This window comes from Nanorana parkeri, unplaced genomic scaffold (genome assembly GCF_000935625.1).
Source record: "Nanorana parkeri isolate BGI_ZX_2015 unplaced genomic scaffold, ASM93562v1 scaffold1, whole genome shotgun sequence".
Classification (NCBI taxonomy): domain Eukaryota; kingdom Metazoa; phylum Chordata; class Amphibia; order Anura; family Dicroglossidae; genus Nanorana; species Nanorana parkeri.
Genome location: NW_017306269.1, coordinates 2,832,853 through 2,852,582, shown reverse-complemented (window position 1 = coordinate 2,852,582; position 19,730 = coordinate 2,832,853). Strand labels below are relative to the sequence as shown.

General features: G+C 44.0%; 1 protein-coding gene across 1 annotated transcript in view; it reads left to right on the top strand.

The window, feature by feature from the left end:
- The window catches only part of VASH2 (vasohibin 2), a 67,082-nt gene that overhangs the window by 20,643 nt on the left and 26,709 nt on the right, over positions 1-19,730 (top strand). The window contains exons 3-4 of the mRNA XM_018552840.1: positions 8,888-8,976; positions 16,440-16,496. Of these exons, the coding sequence (XP_018408342.1) occupies positions 8,888-8,976; positions 16,440-16,496 (146 nt within the window). The remainder of the gene's footprint in view (positions 1-8,887; positions 8,977-16,439; positions 16,497-19,730) is intronic.

Sequence of the window (19,730 nt, the reverse complement as noted above, 5' to 3'; positions counted from 1 at the left end):
CAAAGTTATACTCACCCAATCCTACAAGCCAAGTGGCTGTGACATTGCTCACTCCAGCCTGTCCCCTCCTATGATCCAGCGAAGGTAGGTCCCTCGGAGTCCTGACATCCTATACGCAGTGTAAAGCACATGGCTCAGGGACCTTTGCAGAGTTACTTCTTTTTTTTTTTTTTTTTTTACATTTTTCCTCCCTAGACCAAAACGAACAGTTAACCCTTGCATTGTGGGGGTAGTCCTGATTGAAGGGTTAAAAAAAGTTTTGCCCAGAGTATTTTTTAACGTGAAATAAATATATCCGATGCCAGGTCCACTTTACTTTTTCTGCACGTTAAACTTCATCTTCAGCGAAAAGTGTATTTTTTGATTTGTGTATAAAGGGGGACGGTCACATCTGCTATTTGTGCTGCCTAGTTCTCACCTTAGGATATTCAATCTCACCTCAGTAATCAGGACATAAAGTAAGTAAACAGGAAATGTGGGGGAATTCTCCCAGTGTGAACACCAGTTTCAGCGACAGTTATCAAAGTTGGGGGTTTCTCTTTGCTCCGGGGAGATTTGCTCTCCTTTCCAGGGATGTCTCCATGACAGGAAGTGAGGGGAAATCTCAGAGGCTCTAACCGTTCTCCACCCTATTCAAAACTTGTTTGACAAGATAGGGAATATGCCTTTAACTCCTGCTCCCAGTCATTGTGTCTGCACATATGTTGCTATATAAAGAGAGCCAGGGCATATGTAAAGCAGATTTTATTGCTGGGATCAGTAATTCTATTTAAATTCAGTTTAAATCTCAGAGCTTCATATTGAAGGCAGGCTGCAGAGGGTCTGAGTATAACAGTATTCCAGCCACCCCCAGGAATGCACGCTGCTAGCAGCTGTTGGCATCAGCTAAAAATTCCTGCTGAACCATAAAAATCCCATTACGGGCAGTGTAGTCTGTGGAGTTCTTGGTGCTCCCGGGAAGATTTACTTCATTTGCTATTTAGGTTTTTGCTGAAATTTCATTTAAGCCTCTTTCCTTTTTTTTTTTTTTTTTAAGAAGTATTCTCAGATAGGTAAAAATGACAGCGGATAGCCTTGCCCAAACCTAGTTGGCCAGTAAACTGATAGGGGGCATTTTATTGGTTGGATCCTTTTGGCAAGGCTGGTGAATGGGGTTTTTGTTCAATAGATTTTCATTGGTTTCAACAAGAAAGTTAAATAATAAAGGCATTAAAGACATGTTCCCTATGTGATAGCATATACAGGAAGTCACAGGTCCTCTTTATGGAGACATCAGGGATCTATTAGACCTAATGTCACTTATGGATCCCAAAGAAGCTGATGAAGCACAGATTGAGCTTCATCAGCTTCTTCTACCACATCAGCTTGAAAAATGACAGCCTGAAACCTGGAAGTGACTAAATCATCTTCGCTTCTGGTTTCAGTGATCAGGGTCGGTGGTCAGACACTGGAATTGTGCTAATCTCGCTCCAATTAAGCTGCAGACAGCAGAGCTTGGGATAGCTGTTCGCAAACTGGGGGGCGAACACTCCTCAGCTGCATACAAGTGATCAGGTGGCTCTACAGCTGCTTCAACACTGGTTTGTGACAGCCGGGCACTGGTTGAAAAGATCGGTACCAGCAGCTGTGATCTTGGTATAATCATTTCAGGACCACGCTGTTTATATACATGTTGCAGTCCCGAAGTAGTTAATATACGTAGCATTTGAAAATATGACAATCAGTGACGGCACCGCGTATCGGAAGACAACAACCAGCCATAGAGAAGTGTTGAATGCCAGTCACAGGGTTTTTCATAGATGTGCATTCAGTGCAAGTTAGCCAGGGGAAGACCATTTAATACAATCACAGAATGGTGGCAGATGAACGCACAAGGTGGAGAAACTTTAATTGCAAATACAATAATTGAATGAATATGTACATATAATGGTGACACACTAGGCTTCCAAATTACTTAGCGGTGTCCCAACAATGTGTAACCAGGTGAATGCTTGGGTGTAGAAGAAGTAGAACATGTTGGAAGTTGTACGGTCCTCATGGATATTAAGGAACATTTATGTGCGTGTGTGTTTGGGGAGGGGCATTGGCAACGAAGGTGAGGTGGAAGCTAGGTATGGAAAAAGGAAATGGGACGCTCATCCAATTAAGAGGTACGAAAGCAGGGGAAAAAAAATAAAAGGGATGAAAAGAGGGGCAGTAGAGGATACCGAGGTTATAGAAGAAAGTGAGCCGGGAAAAGGGGGGCACTAGAGGAAAAATGCCGGGAGCAAGAGGAGCTCAAATATTTACATAGTTATAGTGTTAACTTTAAAATCTTTTGACTTTATTAATTCAAATGCTCATTAAATCACTTACAGTGGATGCTGCTCCTTGATGATAAAAAAGTTTGTTTCCTGCAGAATCAACTGGTCCCCTGAGCACTGGTCCTGATATCCTGTTTTTGGTTGTCTCCTTTTCCATGCAGGGTTCTATGGAGCCACCCTTGTGTGTGCTAGTAAGCTGTGTGTGCCTCAACAGACACAGCAAAGCAAACCATTCCCCTGCTCCCTGCTCCTCCTTCCTCTATTCTCCAAGCTAGTTGATGGACAGCTTTTACAGACTTTGCTGTCCCTTGTGATCTTGTACTGGACAGGAAGTTCAGGGAAGCCGAGCTGAGAGAGTTGAAAACATGCTGACTGTAAGTGCTGGAGCAAACGTTTTACTGGGCAGTGTATATTTGCTTTATTTGGATGCATTATTGAGAAAATAAAAATTGACAGTTTCATATTATTTTAAAGATGTGGCATTAAAGTTGGAAAGTAACAAAATATCTGCTTTATATAAAAGGGGACTCCGCTATTTCTACCAGCCGAGTGCCATGACGTCTCCAATAACAGCGCCTTGGGACTGTCACTTGATAAACCATAACTTGTAATTTCTTTAGGATTAAACGTCAGCTTTAGAGTGATGCTCCCATCAAAACCATTGAGGTTTGGTGACCACACAGGAAGCAAGAGAAATCTCCCCAACTGGGATGTAAGCAGTAATCTAAATCTGAGCGTCTAACCTTTGTCTTGTGTGCACGTTCTAGAGGCTCATTTCCTTTCCCAGAGACCACACAGGAAGTTGGTGTTGGAGATCTGACCAACAGGGACAAAGACGCCAATGATTTCCTCCATAGCTGTCTAGTATGAGGACGAGCCTTTCCAGATCTGATAAGAATGGACCCTTTAGTTAGACCCTCACACATGACTGGATAAGTTTTATTGATCTAGCACAGAGGTGGGCAACTCCAGCCCTCCAGCTGTTGTGGAACTACAAGTCCCATGAGGCATTGCAAGACTGACAGTTGCAGGCATGACTTCCACAGGCAGAAAGATGTTGGGATTTGTAGTTAAAGTGCAGCTGGTGGGCCAAAATCTGGCAGTGTGGGGACTGTGTGTGCTTTTCATAGACTCCAGGTGTCTGCCTAGATTCTCGCTGTCTATGGTAAAATGAGAGCTTGAGTTATCTGTAGTGTGGCTGCTGCTTTCATGTGCATCACACGTCTTTTTCTGTTGTCAGACATTTTAGGCTGAGAAAAGGCTCTTTTCGGTGTTGGATAATCTTTCTCAATAAGTGCTAAATTCATCCCGAGGGTGAGGGATGAGCTGCATTTTGCCGATACAGCACTGAAAGGGGTAACAAGCTTTGTTCATTTCTCTAGATCAGTCTTTCTTACCAGGCATGGTCAGTGGTGCCTTCAATTTTTTGGTAAAGGAGGGCTTCTAATGTGAAAGCGGAAATTCCTCAACGTCTTTTTTTTTTTTTCTTCATTGCCAAACGTTTTACCCTTAAAATCCATACCAGTTGGTTTACTTTTTTACCTCGTAGACTGGGGTGTCTTGAGCTTTTGAAAAGGTTGCGTGAGAAAAAGGTTGAGAAACCCTGCTCTAGATAAATAGGGCTGCCATTGCGACACAACGCTAGTAAAAGTGTGTCTACATCCAAAACCATGTTTTGGTGGTTGCATTAGTTTTCTTATTTCAGGCATTTTCCCCCTCTAATTCCCTCCCAGTAATATTTCCTGTTTTGGGGTAACAATGTTCACTCACCATACTGCATCTATGGAGGAGCAAGATTGCCACCCTAGGACAGGACTACAGTTACCTCCCTTTCTACTCTTCTCCCTAACGGAGTCCACAGTCTTGTCGGTGAAAAGAAACAATCGATGTGTGATTTAGATGGAGATAATTGAAACGACATGTGATTGTCTGATGGAACTGGCCATTTGCAACCAATTTTCAACCAATTGTACCACTTTAGGGATATGGGTCCATCGGAGCAGCTGGATCAAAAATCGGTCAAAATAATAGATTGTTCGGTTTTCAATCCTTTTTAAACTTCCAGTTGGTCCATTTGGAGATCACATGTGTAGTTTATATAATGCGGTTCATCACTTATGATCCAAACCTGCCTTTGACGTTTGTGGTTTGGTCTCTTCTTCCCAATCAATATGTATTTTATTGATCGTATAGAAATTAGGCTCTTATCGACTTTGGTCACCATAACATAGAAGAGAGGGGTTCTGTAGTCCTCAGAGATCACTGCGAAAGACGTAACTGATAACTTCCAGTGCTCTCTGCCTTTGCTGACAGTTATCAGCTGACAGTAAATAAAAGTAATTCACCGGCGGTGCCGGTGAATTACTTTTATTTACTATTAGTGTTTTGCACGGCGCCATCCGTGTGGTCACCTGGGCACCACATATACCTTGTGGTTTTGAGACCGTGGCAGTGCGAATGGGATTTGGACTTAGTTATCAGCTGACAACATTTTTGGCAGGATCAACAGGTTTTTTTTTTTGCACGTCTCGGACTGATATAACAAAACTCCTTCAATGATATATTTATCAGACAAAAAGGGCCAAATAAGAGAAGTTCATCGACTTTACATAACACTTTAAAAGTTCTCCTTTTTTTTTGCCTTGTTCCCGTTGGGGAAATTTCCTTACTTTCTGTGCAGGTGGTTGCCCAGGAAGTGAGTGGGGAATCTCCCCAACACAAACAGCAATACAACATTCTATATTCCATACCCTTATCCTTCACAACCCCACTTTGTATATAGCACAGGTCCTCTTTACAGCTGATATATTAGATTTATCTTTGGTGAGGAAACTTCTGTAGCACCTAAGATCCAATCACATGTCTAGTCTGTGTTTTAGTTTGTTCTCTGTGACCAGGCTGACATGTGCTACGGTCTCCTCTGTAGTACGGCATACACACAGACCTGCACTGGGCTGTATAAGTGTTGTGTGAGTACAGGAAGGCAGTGAGTGATCAGCATTGTGCTGGAAGATGACTTCATTTCCTGGCCACAATGCAGCACATGACGAATCCGGCGTTCCTCCATGGGAAGAGTTCTTTCCAATGTGTAGAAGACTTGGCTGGTTGTGACCTTCTCATCTGTGTTCTATATAACTGCGGTCTGTCTGTGATTTATGGTCAGGAGATATAATGCTCTTGACATGTGTGCAAGCATTTCTGCTGCCACAGATTGTATCATCTGCTTCTCCCAGAAAAAAAAAAGGTTCTTGTGTATTCTGATAACTTCCAGCTATTCTCTATCGGAAAATCCCCAACTGTGCTGAATTGGACACACGTGTGCACACGCTTACAGCTATACCATGATAAGATTGTAACAAGTTCTAAAATGTCTTACTGTCTAAGCCCACCTTTCTCAACCCGGATTCCATGCAACCCTAGGGCTCCATATGAGTAGAGATGAGCTCAGGTAAGGACCTAACTGGAACTACTCTGAACACGGTAGGAAGCTCCTTCAGCTGCCACCCAATCAGCTGCTGCAAGGGAATTTCCCTCTCGCAGCTGCTCATGAGCAAAGAGCTGGGATACAGTGACATCTTTGACCTTACATGGCCACCTGGCTATGTTCGGTTGGTGACATTGACCTTGCATGGCTATATTTGGTGGGTGACATTTACCTCACATGGGAACATGGCTATATTTGGTTAGTGACATTGACCTTGCATGGCTATATTTGGTCAGTGACATATACCTTACATGGGTGCATGGCAATATTTGGTGGGTGACATTGACCTTACATGGCCACATGTCTGTATTTGGTTGGTGGCATTGACCTTATATGGCCACATATGAGGAAATTGAGCTTCCATTGGCTACGTGGCTATATTTGGTCTGTGATATTGACCTTTTATGGCCATATGGCTATATTTGGTCAATGACATTAAGCTTCCATTAGCTACATGGCTATATTTGGTCAGTGATGGTGACCTTTTATGGTCTTATGTCTATATATTTATTCAGTGACCTTGACCTAATATGGCCATGTGGGCATATAAGGTCAGTGATGTTAGCACAAGCATCCCATCCCTTTTATGTGCAGCTGCAGGGTGGGGAATGCCCCAGCCCACAGCTCATTGGGCAGATGGCCCATGGTACTTCCATGTTCAGAGGAGCTCTGTCCTTGAACTGGGTTTGGTCTGAACTTGAGCTCATCCCTACTCCTGGGGTTGCTATAGGTTCCTTGAGCGATGGCAAACTGGTTTCCCACATAGACTTACCACTAACTCAGAGGGGAAATTTTCCAATGGCCACCGATGAAAGGGGTCACTACTACACTGGCCGCTAATGTTGGGCGACACCACAATTTTTAGTGACTGCGTTTTCTGTTATTGATGTTCATGTTATTTCAAAATTAGAAGGAACAGGACCAAACTTCTTTTACAGGGAAACTCAAGCTATCTAGCCCGAAGTTCTGGGTTAGCGGTTGTAATACTAGTTTACAAAAAAAACAGCAAAGCCAAAATTAGATTGCATATTTTAGCATGTAGAACAAAGTTAACACCATACTGGAGTAGTGATGATTGATTAATTCCCAGCTAATACTATCACACCTATGGAGAAGGCATTGCACAGCTGTAACTTTTTCTCACCTAAAGGTTTGACTTTTTATACAACTTGGGTTGTTTTTTTTTTTCCATTGATCCCGTAACCCCATAAATTGTATGTGTCGGGTAATCTTTTACGCCCACTTCCTGTATATGTGTAGTTGTCTCTTGGGGATGTACAAAGCCCAGGAGCCAGGTAGTAAAGCTGGCTCCTAACTTTTGATGTTTTCTGTAGTTGCTGTCAATGGAGATGGCTCAAAAAAAATAAATCCTGATGGCTCTTGGATTGGACATACTGTCTCTTGGATTTCATAATAATTTGTCCATCCCTGTCCTAGTCAGATCAGAACAGAGATGGATGTCACATATGTGACATCCATGTCCACTCCAATTTTTCCTCCATCTGTGAAGGTTCTCATTCATGGCTGCTGTGGCCACTACAATCCAATACCAGTGTCGTGTCAATTAATTAGAACGATATGGTATAGAAGACTGTTTCGTTAATTGACCCCTTAAAAAAAAAAAAAAAAGGTAGACAATACCCTTGTCAAGGAGAAGTCTTTCTTGTAAATATCCACAGCTTTTGGAGAGGCTGCTTGTCAAAGAGACTCCGGGGTTCTCATCAGATACATCAAAGCAACAAAGCGCCACCTCCTTGTGTGAAATCTTTTATTTTATTTGAATAATAAAAACGGTTATAAATACTCGCAATTATAAAATTTCAGTCACTCTTGTCAATACGAGACCACAAGATCAGTGTCTAAGGAATGTTCCGCTCCGACTACGTATAAAAAGCTGCATCACCATCACTGTAAGTCAGATCACCATACCATCGTGCCACCGGCTGCTTTTAGGCTGGATTTACGCGTTTCAGGGGCATACCCCCTTCCTCAGAATCAAGGTTCTCATTCATCCAGGTCATGGTATATCTGTAAAAAAAAAATCAAAGCAACTGGACTTGCTGTATTTTTTGGGGGAAGACGTTTCGCTGGTCATCCGACTAGCTTTCTCAGTTCCGATTCAGCACTCTGAATTAAGAAAGCTAGTCAGATGACAAGCAAAACATCTTCAAGAAAAATACAGCAAGTCCAGTTGCTTTGATTTATTTTTTACAGATTTCCATGACCTGGATGAATGACAAATTTCACAGACATAAGATTACTTTGTATAAACCTTGGAAATATTATTTTCCCTACCCAAGACGAAGGCTTCCATTTTTTTCCACTCAAAATGTCAGTCCATTCAAAAGTATTATTTTAGATATAGGGGGAGTGCGGTGGGCTGAGCCAATGCCATTGGCCAGATATGGCCATGTGGACATCAAACGGAAATAGGGGGACTGCAGTAGGCTGAGCCAATGTCATTGACCAGATATGGCCACGCGGACATCAAATGGACATAGGGGGAGTGCGGTGGGCTGAGCCAATGTCATTGATCAGACATGGTAATGTGGACATAAAACGGACATAGGGGGAGTGTGGTGGGCTGAATTAATTTTATTGACCAGATTTGGCCATGTGGACCTATAAAGTCATTGATGTCACCAGCATGCTGCCCCTTTGTCGACATGAATTCCCCACACGCAGCTCATTGGGCCAGCACTGACCGCTTTCTTCTGGGTTCGGACCAACCCAAGTCCAGACCTAACCCGAGCTCATCCCTACTTTTTAGCACCTACTAAAAACCTAAAATACAAGTTTTAGGTGGATTGACACTTTAACGTATCCAATTTTCCATGTTTGACCATAATGTTAAACGGCAAAAAGAAGAGATGCCAATTTGGTCAGACATCTGTTGTTGTGGAGTGTTGAGGAAATTATCTATTAAACTTTTTTTTTTTTAAACTAGGAAATCCTGCAATGATTTCAAGATAACAATCACGGAACAGGCAAATGTATTTTCCTCATGGAAACACATGGTCTTGGTGCTGGCAACAAATGTGTGCACATGTTACCCCGTTCAGTAAAGTGACTTAATACTTTGTTTTTTCTTTCATTGCAGCCCGCAGTACCGTCCGTGCCAAACTACAAGGCGTCCATGACCATCCCAGACTGGCTTCAAGCAGTGCAGAAATACATGAAGACATTGCAGTATCCTTTCTGTTATACTTCAGTGTGACTGAGCAGTGGAAGACCATTTAAAATATGGATAATTTTGTGTAATGGACTGCCGCTGATTAAAGGGGAGGATTAGGAAGGTGCTAAATCCAGTGTACCCATCGCACTCGTTACTGAATAATACCCCTTGAGTCGGGTGGGTGCCAAAGTGACTGCAGATGCCTCTGCAATCCAAGATAAGTGTATGTATGAAGTCACTCGGTTTATTGACTCGATTGCTATCACATCATATATCTATATGATGTGATAGCAATCGAGTCAATAAACCGTTTTTGACTTGAAATTCTATTGGAGGATTAGGAGGATTAGGAAGGTGTCCAGAAGGGAAAGTGCCATGTCCGGGTCCTGTTGTCTGGCCATTATGAACAGCTTGACTATACAGCTGTCATGGCTCTAAGTACTACCATGTAATTCAGTTGTGTGTTCCTTTAAAAATAAACAATAGATCTACCTTTGTTGCATACAGCTAGCATAAGTACCTGAATGTGCCTTGATACCAGCCTCCTGTCATCACCTGCACAACAATACTGAGAGAGGTAGGGGTAGTACTAGGAACCGGTTAGGCTCTGGTACCTGATGACAAGGAATATGCTGATAGGAGTGTCATGTACCTGGCAGGAGACCGGTGGACGAGGAGGCCTCTCTTGCGTCTCGCGTCCTGCACCCCTTTGAGGTGAAAACAGAGTGTGGGAGGACAGCGAGACGCACAAGTGCCAATAGGGAGACCGGCACCATGCTGGAGATGTCCAGAAGTAAAGTAGTCAACGTAGCTGAGGTCAAAAACCGGGTGGGCAGTGTGGTGGCAAAACCAGCCAGGCAGTGAGGTACAAAAGCAACAGGCAAGAGGAAGTCCAGGAAACAGGCTGAGGTCAAAGGGCACGCAGCAGGCAAACAATCCAGATCCAGGCCAAGAACAGGGTAACAGGCAATCCACAGGTAGCAGGCCCAGGGAACAAGCTGAAGACCATCAGCACTGAAGCAACAGACACGCCTGCTTATATAGGGCCATTCATTAGGGTGAGATGTCACTTCTTGTGCGTCTTCCCGCGGACTTCCGGTTGCGTGCGCCTGCACACTAGAGCGTGTTTTCCGGTTATTCCGAATGCAAGTTCGGGCTGCCATCTTTTCCTTACAAGGAGACAGCAGAGTGAGCAAGGCTGATAATCTGTCATTGTGTTGCTGTTTCTTCATTGTGCAATAAGCAGCCTGGAGGTGGGGAGGTGACACCACTGTGTACTTTAACTCTAAAGGAGAATGTGGTGTCACCCTCCTGGCTATAATGCATGCCATATGGGTAGGAATCACAACATTGGCTGACTGGAATGAGACAGTTCACATGTGTGACTTTTAACTGTGTTACCTGTGTTCCTGGAGATCAGCGTTTTGGTTGCGGACTAGGTATCAGTTGTCGGCTGTTTTGTTAGAATTTGCATCTAGTTAGTTGGGGCTACATGGACTGTCCTGGCATACGCCATTGATGTGTCTGCAGAGCTTAATGTATTCATAGTCATAAGACCGGCCGGCTGATTTCATACACAAGGCTTTTTGTGTTTGATTTGAAGGGGGGTGGGCAGGCAATATACAGTATGTTAAACTTGCATATGTCTTCTATTGATTTACTGTAACAGCTGTAGATGAGCTGGGAATGACATCAATGTGTTGAGACAGCAGCCTAAAGGGCAATTACATGTACACTGTTTTTCATTACATTAAAGGAGTCATTGCCAGGACTGATGAGTCCCAAAACATTGTACATACTGTGGGAATTTACCTCCACATGTAGACTTTGCAAGGACTCAGTCCACTCCAAAACATGCATTTAAGGGCTCCTGCCCACTTTTTATTCATTAACAAGATGTTGCTTACACAAGGGTTTCCCTGGCAGGAGTTCTCGGCATATCACAAATCAAAATTTAAATAATAAATCTAGCCTCGTGGCTACTGAGTTGCCCAGCTTGGACTGTACTGGCTCTCTGCATATTCAAGCACTGTCTCTTTTTGGCCAAGACCCTCTCACTTTCTGTCAGATGTCGGTCAGGTCAGAAGGCCTATCTTGGAGGCCAGACAGGCCAGAACACACTCCTCTAGTGAGTCTGTACACACACGCTGATCCCTGCAGCACAACTGTCTCCTGAAGAGTGAGAACTGGCTGGGTGGACTGATTGCCTTTTGTGGGGCAGCATTGTCATGCTAATTAGTCTTAAGGTGCCCATACACCTTACGATTATCGGACGATAATCGTATGCGATCGACTTTTCGAACGACAATCGTACGTGTGAATAGAGTGCCCGAACCGACATTACTGTACAATCGTACGACTTTTGACGGTCAAGCATGTTTGAAAACTTTGCTCGATCGTACGATTGTCGTAAGGTTGCTGGCGTTTCCGTCCGTCAAAAGTCGTACGATGTACACCGCGCGAATGCGCGAACGAAAATACGACAAATCAGTTACCGCATTTCGTCCAGGTGCTTCTCGTTAATTACGGCTAAATTAATCTTGCGATCATCGGGGCAGGATTGGGCTGTCGTACAAAAATCGTACGACTATACGATCATCGGACGAAACGTTTCGTCCGATAATCGTAAGGTGTATGGGCACCTTTACACCTTCTCAGAAACTATTTGGCCTGATTCACACAGCTAAGTGACGGCCCGTCCAGATCTGTGCGACGTGCATGGACGTATCGGGCCGTTCCCCGGAATGACGTGCTGTGTGCGATTTACGCAGCCTGTTCTTCTCTATGGGAGTACGCCACTGTACGCTCACCCGAACTGCTCATCCGTACTTGGATGCAGGCAGAATCCATCCTGTCTACCTACGAGTATGGAAACCCGCACAGATGTGTAGCTTGGGTGAGTGTACAGCCCCCTACTTCCATAGGGAAGAACAGGCTGCTGCGTACAATCACACGCAGCACCTGTCCTTCCCAGGAACGGCCTGATACGTCCATGCACGCCGCACGGATCTGTACGGGCCGACACTTAGCTGTGTGAATGAGGCCTTTGCATTGTGAACCATCCACAATATGCACCATTGACTGAGCATTGGTAAAAAAAAGCAGGCAAGGCGGCTACCATGGGGCCTGGGTGTGGAAGGGGGGCCCATTAGTTTGCAGGAATAGGTGTGTCTGCAGTTGAGGACAACTCTAATCTCCTGTAAAGTCTACAGTGTAGAGATGACTTCAGATGCACAAGAGGGGTCTTTGGGATCTTGGCATCATTACTTACAGCTTAGAGAGAGGTCATGGGGGGGACATCACGTTTTTGCTATGGGGCTCTGTGATCTGTAGTAATGGCTCTGAATAAAAGTAGTAGAGAGGTAAGGATTATATTGTCTTCCTGGCCAGTAACCAATATAGAACAGGGCAGCAATTCACATATTTGCTGCTCTAATAAACTTCTGAAACAAAGTGTAGGCACTGTGAGAACCTGAATTTGACCTGGTATAAACCTCTTCAGTACCTGTACAGCAGAGCCCAGAGAGGGGGAGCAAAAAGCAGCACAAGGAGCTAATCAAGGGTGCTGCAGTGCAATCAGCATGCTGATAGGAAGAGTGAGAATAGTGACAGGAGATGAATTCATATATGTGATGGTTTTCCTTTCACTGTCCCGTCATGGGGTGGGGAGGGGACCTTAAGTGAATGTGGAACTGCAGCAGAGAAAGATCAAGTCTCCTTCACTGCTAGGCTGGGCTGTGCTGTGTTACAGAGCTGTGTAAATCGCAGTACTGGATGGAGAGAAGTACAAATCCTTTGACAGGTAAGTATTTAGCTGTTTGGAGGTCAGCTTGTTCATGTCCTTTAAATAAAACCCCACCACCATCAGTCCTGCATTGTAGTAAGGTGTGTAATGTCTGCCAGCTGTTTCTTGATATCTGATCTTTGCTGATGAGAGTTTCTTCTAGAGACAGTAGCGCCCATCTCCCTGTTACACTTGGCATATTGCTGTCTGTATGACGCCATTAATCACTGGGTCATCTCTGATTTGGGTGCCAGAACCGAGCCCGCCAAGGCTTTCTATCACAATGTGGCATGTAATTGAGTTTGGCGGGGAGAGTTCAGAAGTGAGCCACTCGGGCAGAAAACGCCGGCTCACAGGAGGCAGCTCGCAGCTGTTTTATATACCGCATCGCCTTTCTGGAAACCAGTTGTTTTCTTAGAACTGCCCAAAAATGTGCTTCCCGACCTCAGGAGAAATGAGACAATCTTCTTCTTTTCTTTCATCCATTCTTATCCTATTTTCTTTCTCTCGCTCTATTCTGTCTGTCTATCTATATTGTCTGGCTATATGTCTATCAATAATTAATATCAATCATGTATCTATCGCTCCACCTCTCTCTCTCTCTCTCTCTCCCTCCCTCCCTCTCCCTCTCTCTCTAGATCGATCTCTCTCCCTCTCTCTCCCTCGATCGATCGATCTCTCTCTCTCTCTCTCTAGATCGATCTCTCTCTCTCTCTCTCTCTCTCTCCTAGATCTCTCTCTCCTAGATCTCTCTCTCTCCTAGATCTCTCTCTCTCCTAGATCTCTCTCTCTCTCCTAGATCTCTCTCTCTCTCTCTAGATCTCTCTCTAGATCTCTCTAGATCTCTCTCTAGATCTCTCTCTCTCTCTCTCTAGATCTCTCTCTCTCTCTCTCTATATCTCTCTCTCTCTAGATCTCTCTCTCTCTAGATCTCTCTCTCTCTAGATCTCTCTCTCTCTAGATCTCTCTTATCTCTCTAGATAGATCTCTCTCTCTCTCTCTCTCTCTCTCTCTAGATCGATCTCTCTCTCTCTAGCTCGCTCTCTCTCTCTCTCTCTCTCTCTCTAGATCTCTCTCTCTCTCTCTCTCTCTCTCTCTCTCTCTCTCTCTCTCTCTCTCTCTCTCTCTCTCTCTCTCTCTAGATCGATCTCTCTCTCTCTAGCTCGCTCTCTCTCTCTCTCTCTCTCTCTCTAGATCGATCTCTCTCTCTCTAGCTCGCTCTCTCTCTCTCTCTCTCTCTCTCTAGATCGATCTCTCTCTCTCTAGCTCGCTCTCTCTCTCTCTCTCTCTCTCTCTAGATCGATCTCTCTCTCTCTAGCTCGCTCTCTCTCTCTCTCTCTCTCTCTCTAGATCGATCTCTCTCTCTCTAGCTCGCTCTCTCTCTCTCTCTCTCTCTCTCTAGATCGATCTCTCTCTCTCTAGCTCGCTCTCTCTCTCTCTCTCTCTCTCTCTAGATCGATCTCTCTCTCTCTAGCTCGCTCTCTCTCTCTCTCTCTCTCTCTCTAGATCGATCTCTCTCTCTCTAGCTCGCTCTCTCTCTCTCTCTCTCTCTCTCTAGATCGATCTCTCTCTCTCTAGCTCGCTCTCTCTCTCTCTCTCTCTCTCTCTAGATCGATCTCTCTCTCTCTAGCTCGCTCTCTCTCTCTCTCTCTCTCTCTCTAGATCTCTCTCTCTCTAGATTGATCTATCTATAGACTGGGGTGGGGTAGAATGTGTACTTATAAGGAGTATGGAAGACATTAGTTCTGGGACACTATTATGGCTAAGGGGTATTATAAATAGGGTAAGAAGTGAACCTAGGAACAATATTAGGGTAAGGGATATATTGGTCTATGATGGATGGATGTTCTCCCAGCCGTTGACACGCTGTAATGTATTGAGCAGCTATTTTTCTCTCCTCCTAGTATGGCGTAGAGTTTCCTCTTCTCTTCTATGGAAGTGGGATGGGGAAGAAGATTCTCGGGAAGTTAGTGTTGTCCTCTTCTGAGTATTTGGAATTCTATAACAGGAAGTGCTCCTCATCCTTCAATGTCCCCTGGCCACATGGCTGGAGCAGTCGGTTCTGTCTCAAGTTGTAGGTCTCTTTTGTACCATCCGGATCACTTTGCATACCATACGCTCAATTCAAAAAGCTTTAAGACAAGAATAAAGATCTTACTTTCAGCCATGTGACTGTCCTTTTCAATGGCATCAGATTAAAAAAAAACTTTTTTTTTTAATATAAGGAGGGTCATTTATCAAATCTGGAGCAGTTGCCCATAACCAATCAGCCATGGGTAACTGCTCCAGTTTTGATAAATTCCCCCCGAGGTTCCTTATCCTGCTGTGTTCACTCTATCAATTGGACTTTGCGTGTTCTGCGTCTGAACGGGCTCAGGACCTGTCTTTGGGGTTTTTAAATTGTTACCGATAGGAGGTCAGTTTATAGCCTTTCTTTAGGGGCTGATAAATGGCTGGATGATTTCAGATAAATTGTCTATTTCTTTTTTGACTTTGATCATATAAATGTGGTTGGCGCACACAAAGTGGATTTATATCCCTTTGTGTCTGTTGAAGAAACAATTTAAATTAAAGTTTCTGTGCCAAGATTTCAGCTGTAAGCTATGAATTGTTTTCAGTTTCAGGGTGGGACTTTTGGTTGTTTCATAGTTTTCTGCTGGAATGCCATGAATGTGTCCAGCAATGCGGGTGATAGTGATAAGAAAGTCGTATATTTCTCTCTTTCTCTCATTTTCTCTCTCCTTCTTTGTTCTTCTTTCTTCATGTTTGCATTCATGATTTTCATTCCTGAAGTGTCTCTGCTCACCAGTATAACAAGGGAGCCGGGTATACTGTCAGCCAACATCTTTGCCTTGTCACTTTGAAGCAGCGCTGGTGAAGAGACGTCTTTTCATATGTCCACGCCTGAGCCGAAGTCTTTGTGTTTGTGGCTCTTGTTTGACCACAACAGATTGTGTGTTTTCAGTCTCTCCATTGTATAGCTCTGTCCCCACAGACTGGGAGCGTCCGTCCACACAGGAATAAAGCTTGTTTATATCACTATGTATTACATTATAAACACATGGCTTTCATGCTTGTACATGCATTGCAGAGTTGTTTAGATGCTTTCAGTAATTCAGGGTTGGACTGTTGGGGCGTACTTCCTGCTGAAGAAAGGGAAGAGTGTTTGTTGCCCCTAGTTCAGCGTTTTCCCTTTAAAACCAGGTAATTGGTTGGTTGTTCTGTGCAAATTTTAAGAAAAAAAAACCCAGGAGCCCCAGTATATTGAGCACAGTACAAGGATTATGTACTGGTCACACGTGGCTATGTAGAATTGGATACTCTGTAATTTTGTTATCTTCTGCTGAAGGGGAAGACTAACCACTTTTGATCCCTCTCTTTAGCAAATATCACATGAGTATACTCCTAGCTTATTGCATTTTCCCTCTCCCCTTTTTTCCCTCTCACCCCTTTTTTCCCTCTCCCCTTTTTTCCCTCTCCCCGTCAACCCTTCTCCCTTTTTTCCCTCTCCCCTTCTCCCTTTTTCCCTCTCCCCTTCTCCCTTTTTCCCTCTCCCCTTCTCCCTTTTTCCCTCTCCCCCCTTCTCCCTTTTTTCCCTCTCCCTTTTCCCTTATTATTATTATTAGGATCTGCGGTTGTGTTGGTCTTGATAAAATGTATTCTGGTTATTTCTCCTTAATGTCAGAAATACAGATATAACCACACTGGAACACAGTTCTTTGAAATTAGGAAGACCAGACCGATAAGTGGGTATGAATAATTATTACTTCATTACAGTTCTTCTGTAAATCTGCTTAGTGTGATCCCAGAACGCATTGTTCGCTATCACTTAGTGCTGTAAGCAGGCTGACATTACCACTGAGATGTGCTATATATAACGGTATACAGCACATAAGGAAGAATAGAATTGCTGGGGAAAACCAAGTAGGCCCATGTCATGTTACTATTTAAAGGAGAACTATGGGGTCTCTCACCTCCCGATCTACTGAGCCGACCTGTGACAGTCTCATTGTCACAGGTCAGCTAGAACTGGAAATCACTCATCTCATAGTTCTCCTTTTAAGGTTTATGTACATATAGATACACCTTAGCCTAATACAGACTAATGATTTCAGGACAGTGGTGGAGCGCCAGAGCCAGGTCCCAGCTGCAACCCTGGTAGTTCTTGTGATGATGCCAAGTATCGCCACTGGTATCCCTACTTTTTAATATTTCCTGTCAAATCAAGCAAGTCTACAATTAAAAATCTCCACTTTTTTCATTGCTAAGAAAAAAAACTACTGTCCTGCCATTCGAAATTCCTGTCTTTTTTTTTTTAAATGAAACAGCAGATGTCCTTGTTGACAAAGTCTCCCAACATTAATTTCAAGATGCCCATTCACAACTCAGAATGTGTCCCCTTCATTCTTTACTGTCAGACTGTTGGAAGATTTGTTAGTTTTTTTTATTGCTGTCTATGGCCCTATTAGGTAGATATCTCTCCACTTCCTGTCTCTGTGGCAGGTTTCCACTATGTGATGGCAACAGAGACGGAAAGAAAAGCACATGTATTTAGCAGATTGGGGCAGGGTTAGAAATGCTGTCAGGCTTGCATTGCTCTCTGTGTCTTCCTGTCTCAATAACACCCGTTCCCCTCACTGCTGGTCCTGGTGACACCGAGACATGGACTAGGGAGAGATAGATCCAGGCTGCAATAAAATATTCTAATACTACCTCCCTCTAGCGTAATTTTTTTGCCCCCATTAGTGTCCCATTGGGGAGATTTCCCTTCAGTTCCTGTCTAAAAGCCGAAACAGGAAGTGAGAAGAAATCCCTCCAAACTGAAGGAAATCCCTAGTGGTCAGCAGACTCGCCAGAACTGGTGTACCCATTGGAAGATTTCTCATCCATTCCTGCTCTGGTGACCGCCCAAAATGTTGGATTTTTCTTCACTTTCAGTGATAATGGTCACCAGGACAAATGGAGAGGGTGACCGAGACGGCAATAAATTATGGCTTCAATTGCATTTTAATGTACATTACAGTATAGAACTAGGAGCACACATCTATGGGAGGATATAGTACTAAGATCACGCTAACTTCCACTGGTCTACACTACTGATCGATAACCAGTCAGCGTGGTTCCCAATCATGTGATCAACATGACTGCCAATCAGACAGATCGCATAGGTTTGTTCACAAACACACTTTCTGTTTCAGTTGCCACTGTACCTTGTACAGAGAGAATTGCACAGTGGCAGCTGAAGCCGCTAGACTGCAGCTGTCACAGCACAATACAATGACTAAAGAAAGAACAACTTAGAAAAGTTAAACATTTTGATTCAAACAAGTTAAATGAAATATAATAATGCAGTTTGTGTAATTTTTTTTTTGGCTAATTGTCAGCTTATAATATAAAAAAAAAATGAGGCGGGTATTATTTGGAACACTGTACCAGATTAAAGCCTTATAATGTAATGAATTGGGATAAAGTCGTTTTTAATGTGCTGTCTTCAATGAGAAATAATATTGTTGGGTGCTAAGTAACCGATCTGCAAGTCTGCAAAAGTTGTGTAAATGAGGAAGAATTCTGAGACCACAAAGGAAAGGGCACATTTCTGATACGGAGGAAGTGTTCTGCAAACTTCATCACATGTTATTGACAAGTTGGGATTGTTTACTTATGGTGTGCGCGGCCCATATCCTACCCTCCCCCAGTACTTTTATAAAGTTGCAAAGCTCCCGGAATATTACGATTTGCCCTTTTATTATTAGTTTGTCATTCCACTTCATGCTAAAGGAAAGCTGTCAAGAAGAAGCATGAAGATTGCTATGGCTGAACTTTAGTGTGGTATCACCAGGGCAGTCCCTGTAATGAAGCAGCCTCAGGTGGCATCTCTTTGGGTTATGTGGGGGACAGTAGGCAGAGCGGCATGGTCAGCCTGCTGCACAATGTTTGCAGTGTGCCTGGTGCCACATTTCTGGCCAGAGCATCCCAGGTTACTAAGAGCCGGAGAAGGATATGTATAAGGGCCATACACATCTCCCTGCCCAGCTCTTAGCAACTTGGGATGCCCTTGCCAGCGTCCCGCCAAGATCCTGGCAACCAGTGACGTCACTGGTTGCCAGGAGCTTGGTGGGATGATGTGAAGACTGTCCCCCCAAGCTCTTGGCAACCAGTGACATCACAGGTTGCCAGAAGCTTGGTGGAACGTGGGCCAGGTTGCTAAGAGCTGGGCGGGGTGATGCAGAGCCCGTACACATCTCCCTGCCTGGCTCTTAGCAGCATCACTCTACACCAGCACCTCCCCACTGATTGTGCACCAACCTCAAGAGCAAGAAAGGTTAGGGACACTCCAGCATTGCACACTATACTTGTCTTGTTCCAGCCTTCAGCCCCCCCCCCCCCTTGTTCTATTGTTCTCCCTTAGGCCCCATTCACACTGAGCGGATTTCCGCCGCGATATCGCGCATTTTTGCCGCACGATATTGCGAGAAGTCGCTGGCTAATGATTTTCAATGGAGCTGTTCTATTGAACAGCTCCATGTTGCTCGTCGCCGTTGCGTGTCGCTTGTGCGGGACCCTTTTTCCCGTGGATGTCGCGCAATTTTTTTTTGCATGCAGCCCGATGGTGAAGGTTGCGTGATCTTCGCTGGAACGTCGCCCCAAACAGTCGCGCTATCCCGGCCGCGCGGATCCGCTTGTAAGGTATGTCGCTTAGTGTGAATGGGGCCTTATGTCAAGGCTGCTGAAAAGTAGTAGCGATAAGACCACCCTGCCGTTTATTTAATGATAATCCTTTATTCAGGAAATCATGACTACCCCCAAAAATATATACAGTATGACTACAAGCTGTTTAAAAATCACATGTTTTTAATTTAACAACAATGTTATTAAAGGGTAGATATAATAGTTATAGGTCAACATTAATTTTTATAACTTCTTCTTTCTTCAACTGGTGGTTATATCTTTTATTTTTTTCTATTTCTATAAGGAGGGGGGGGG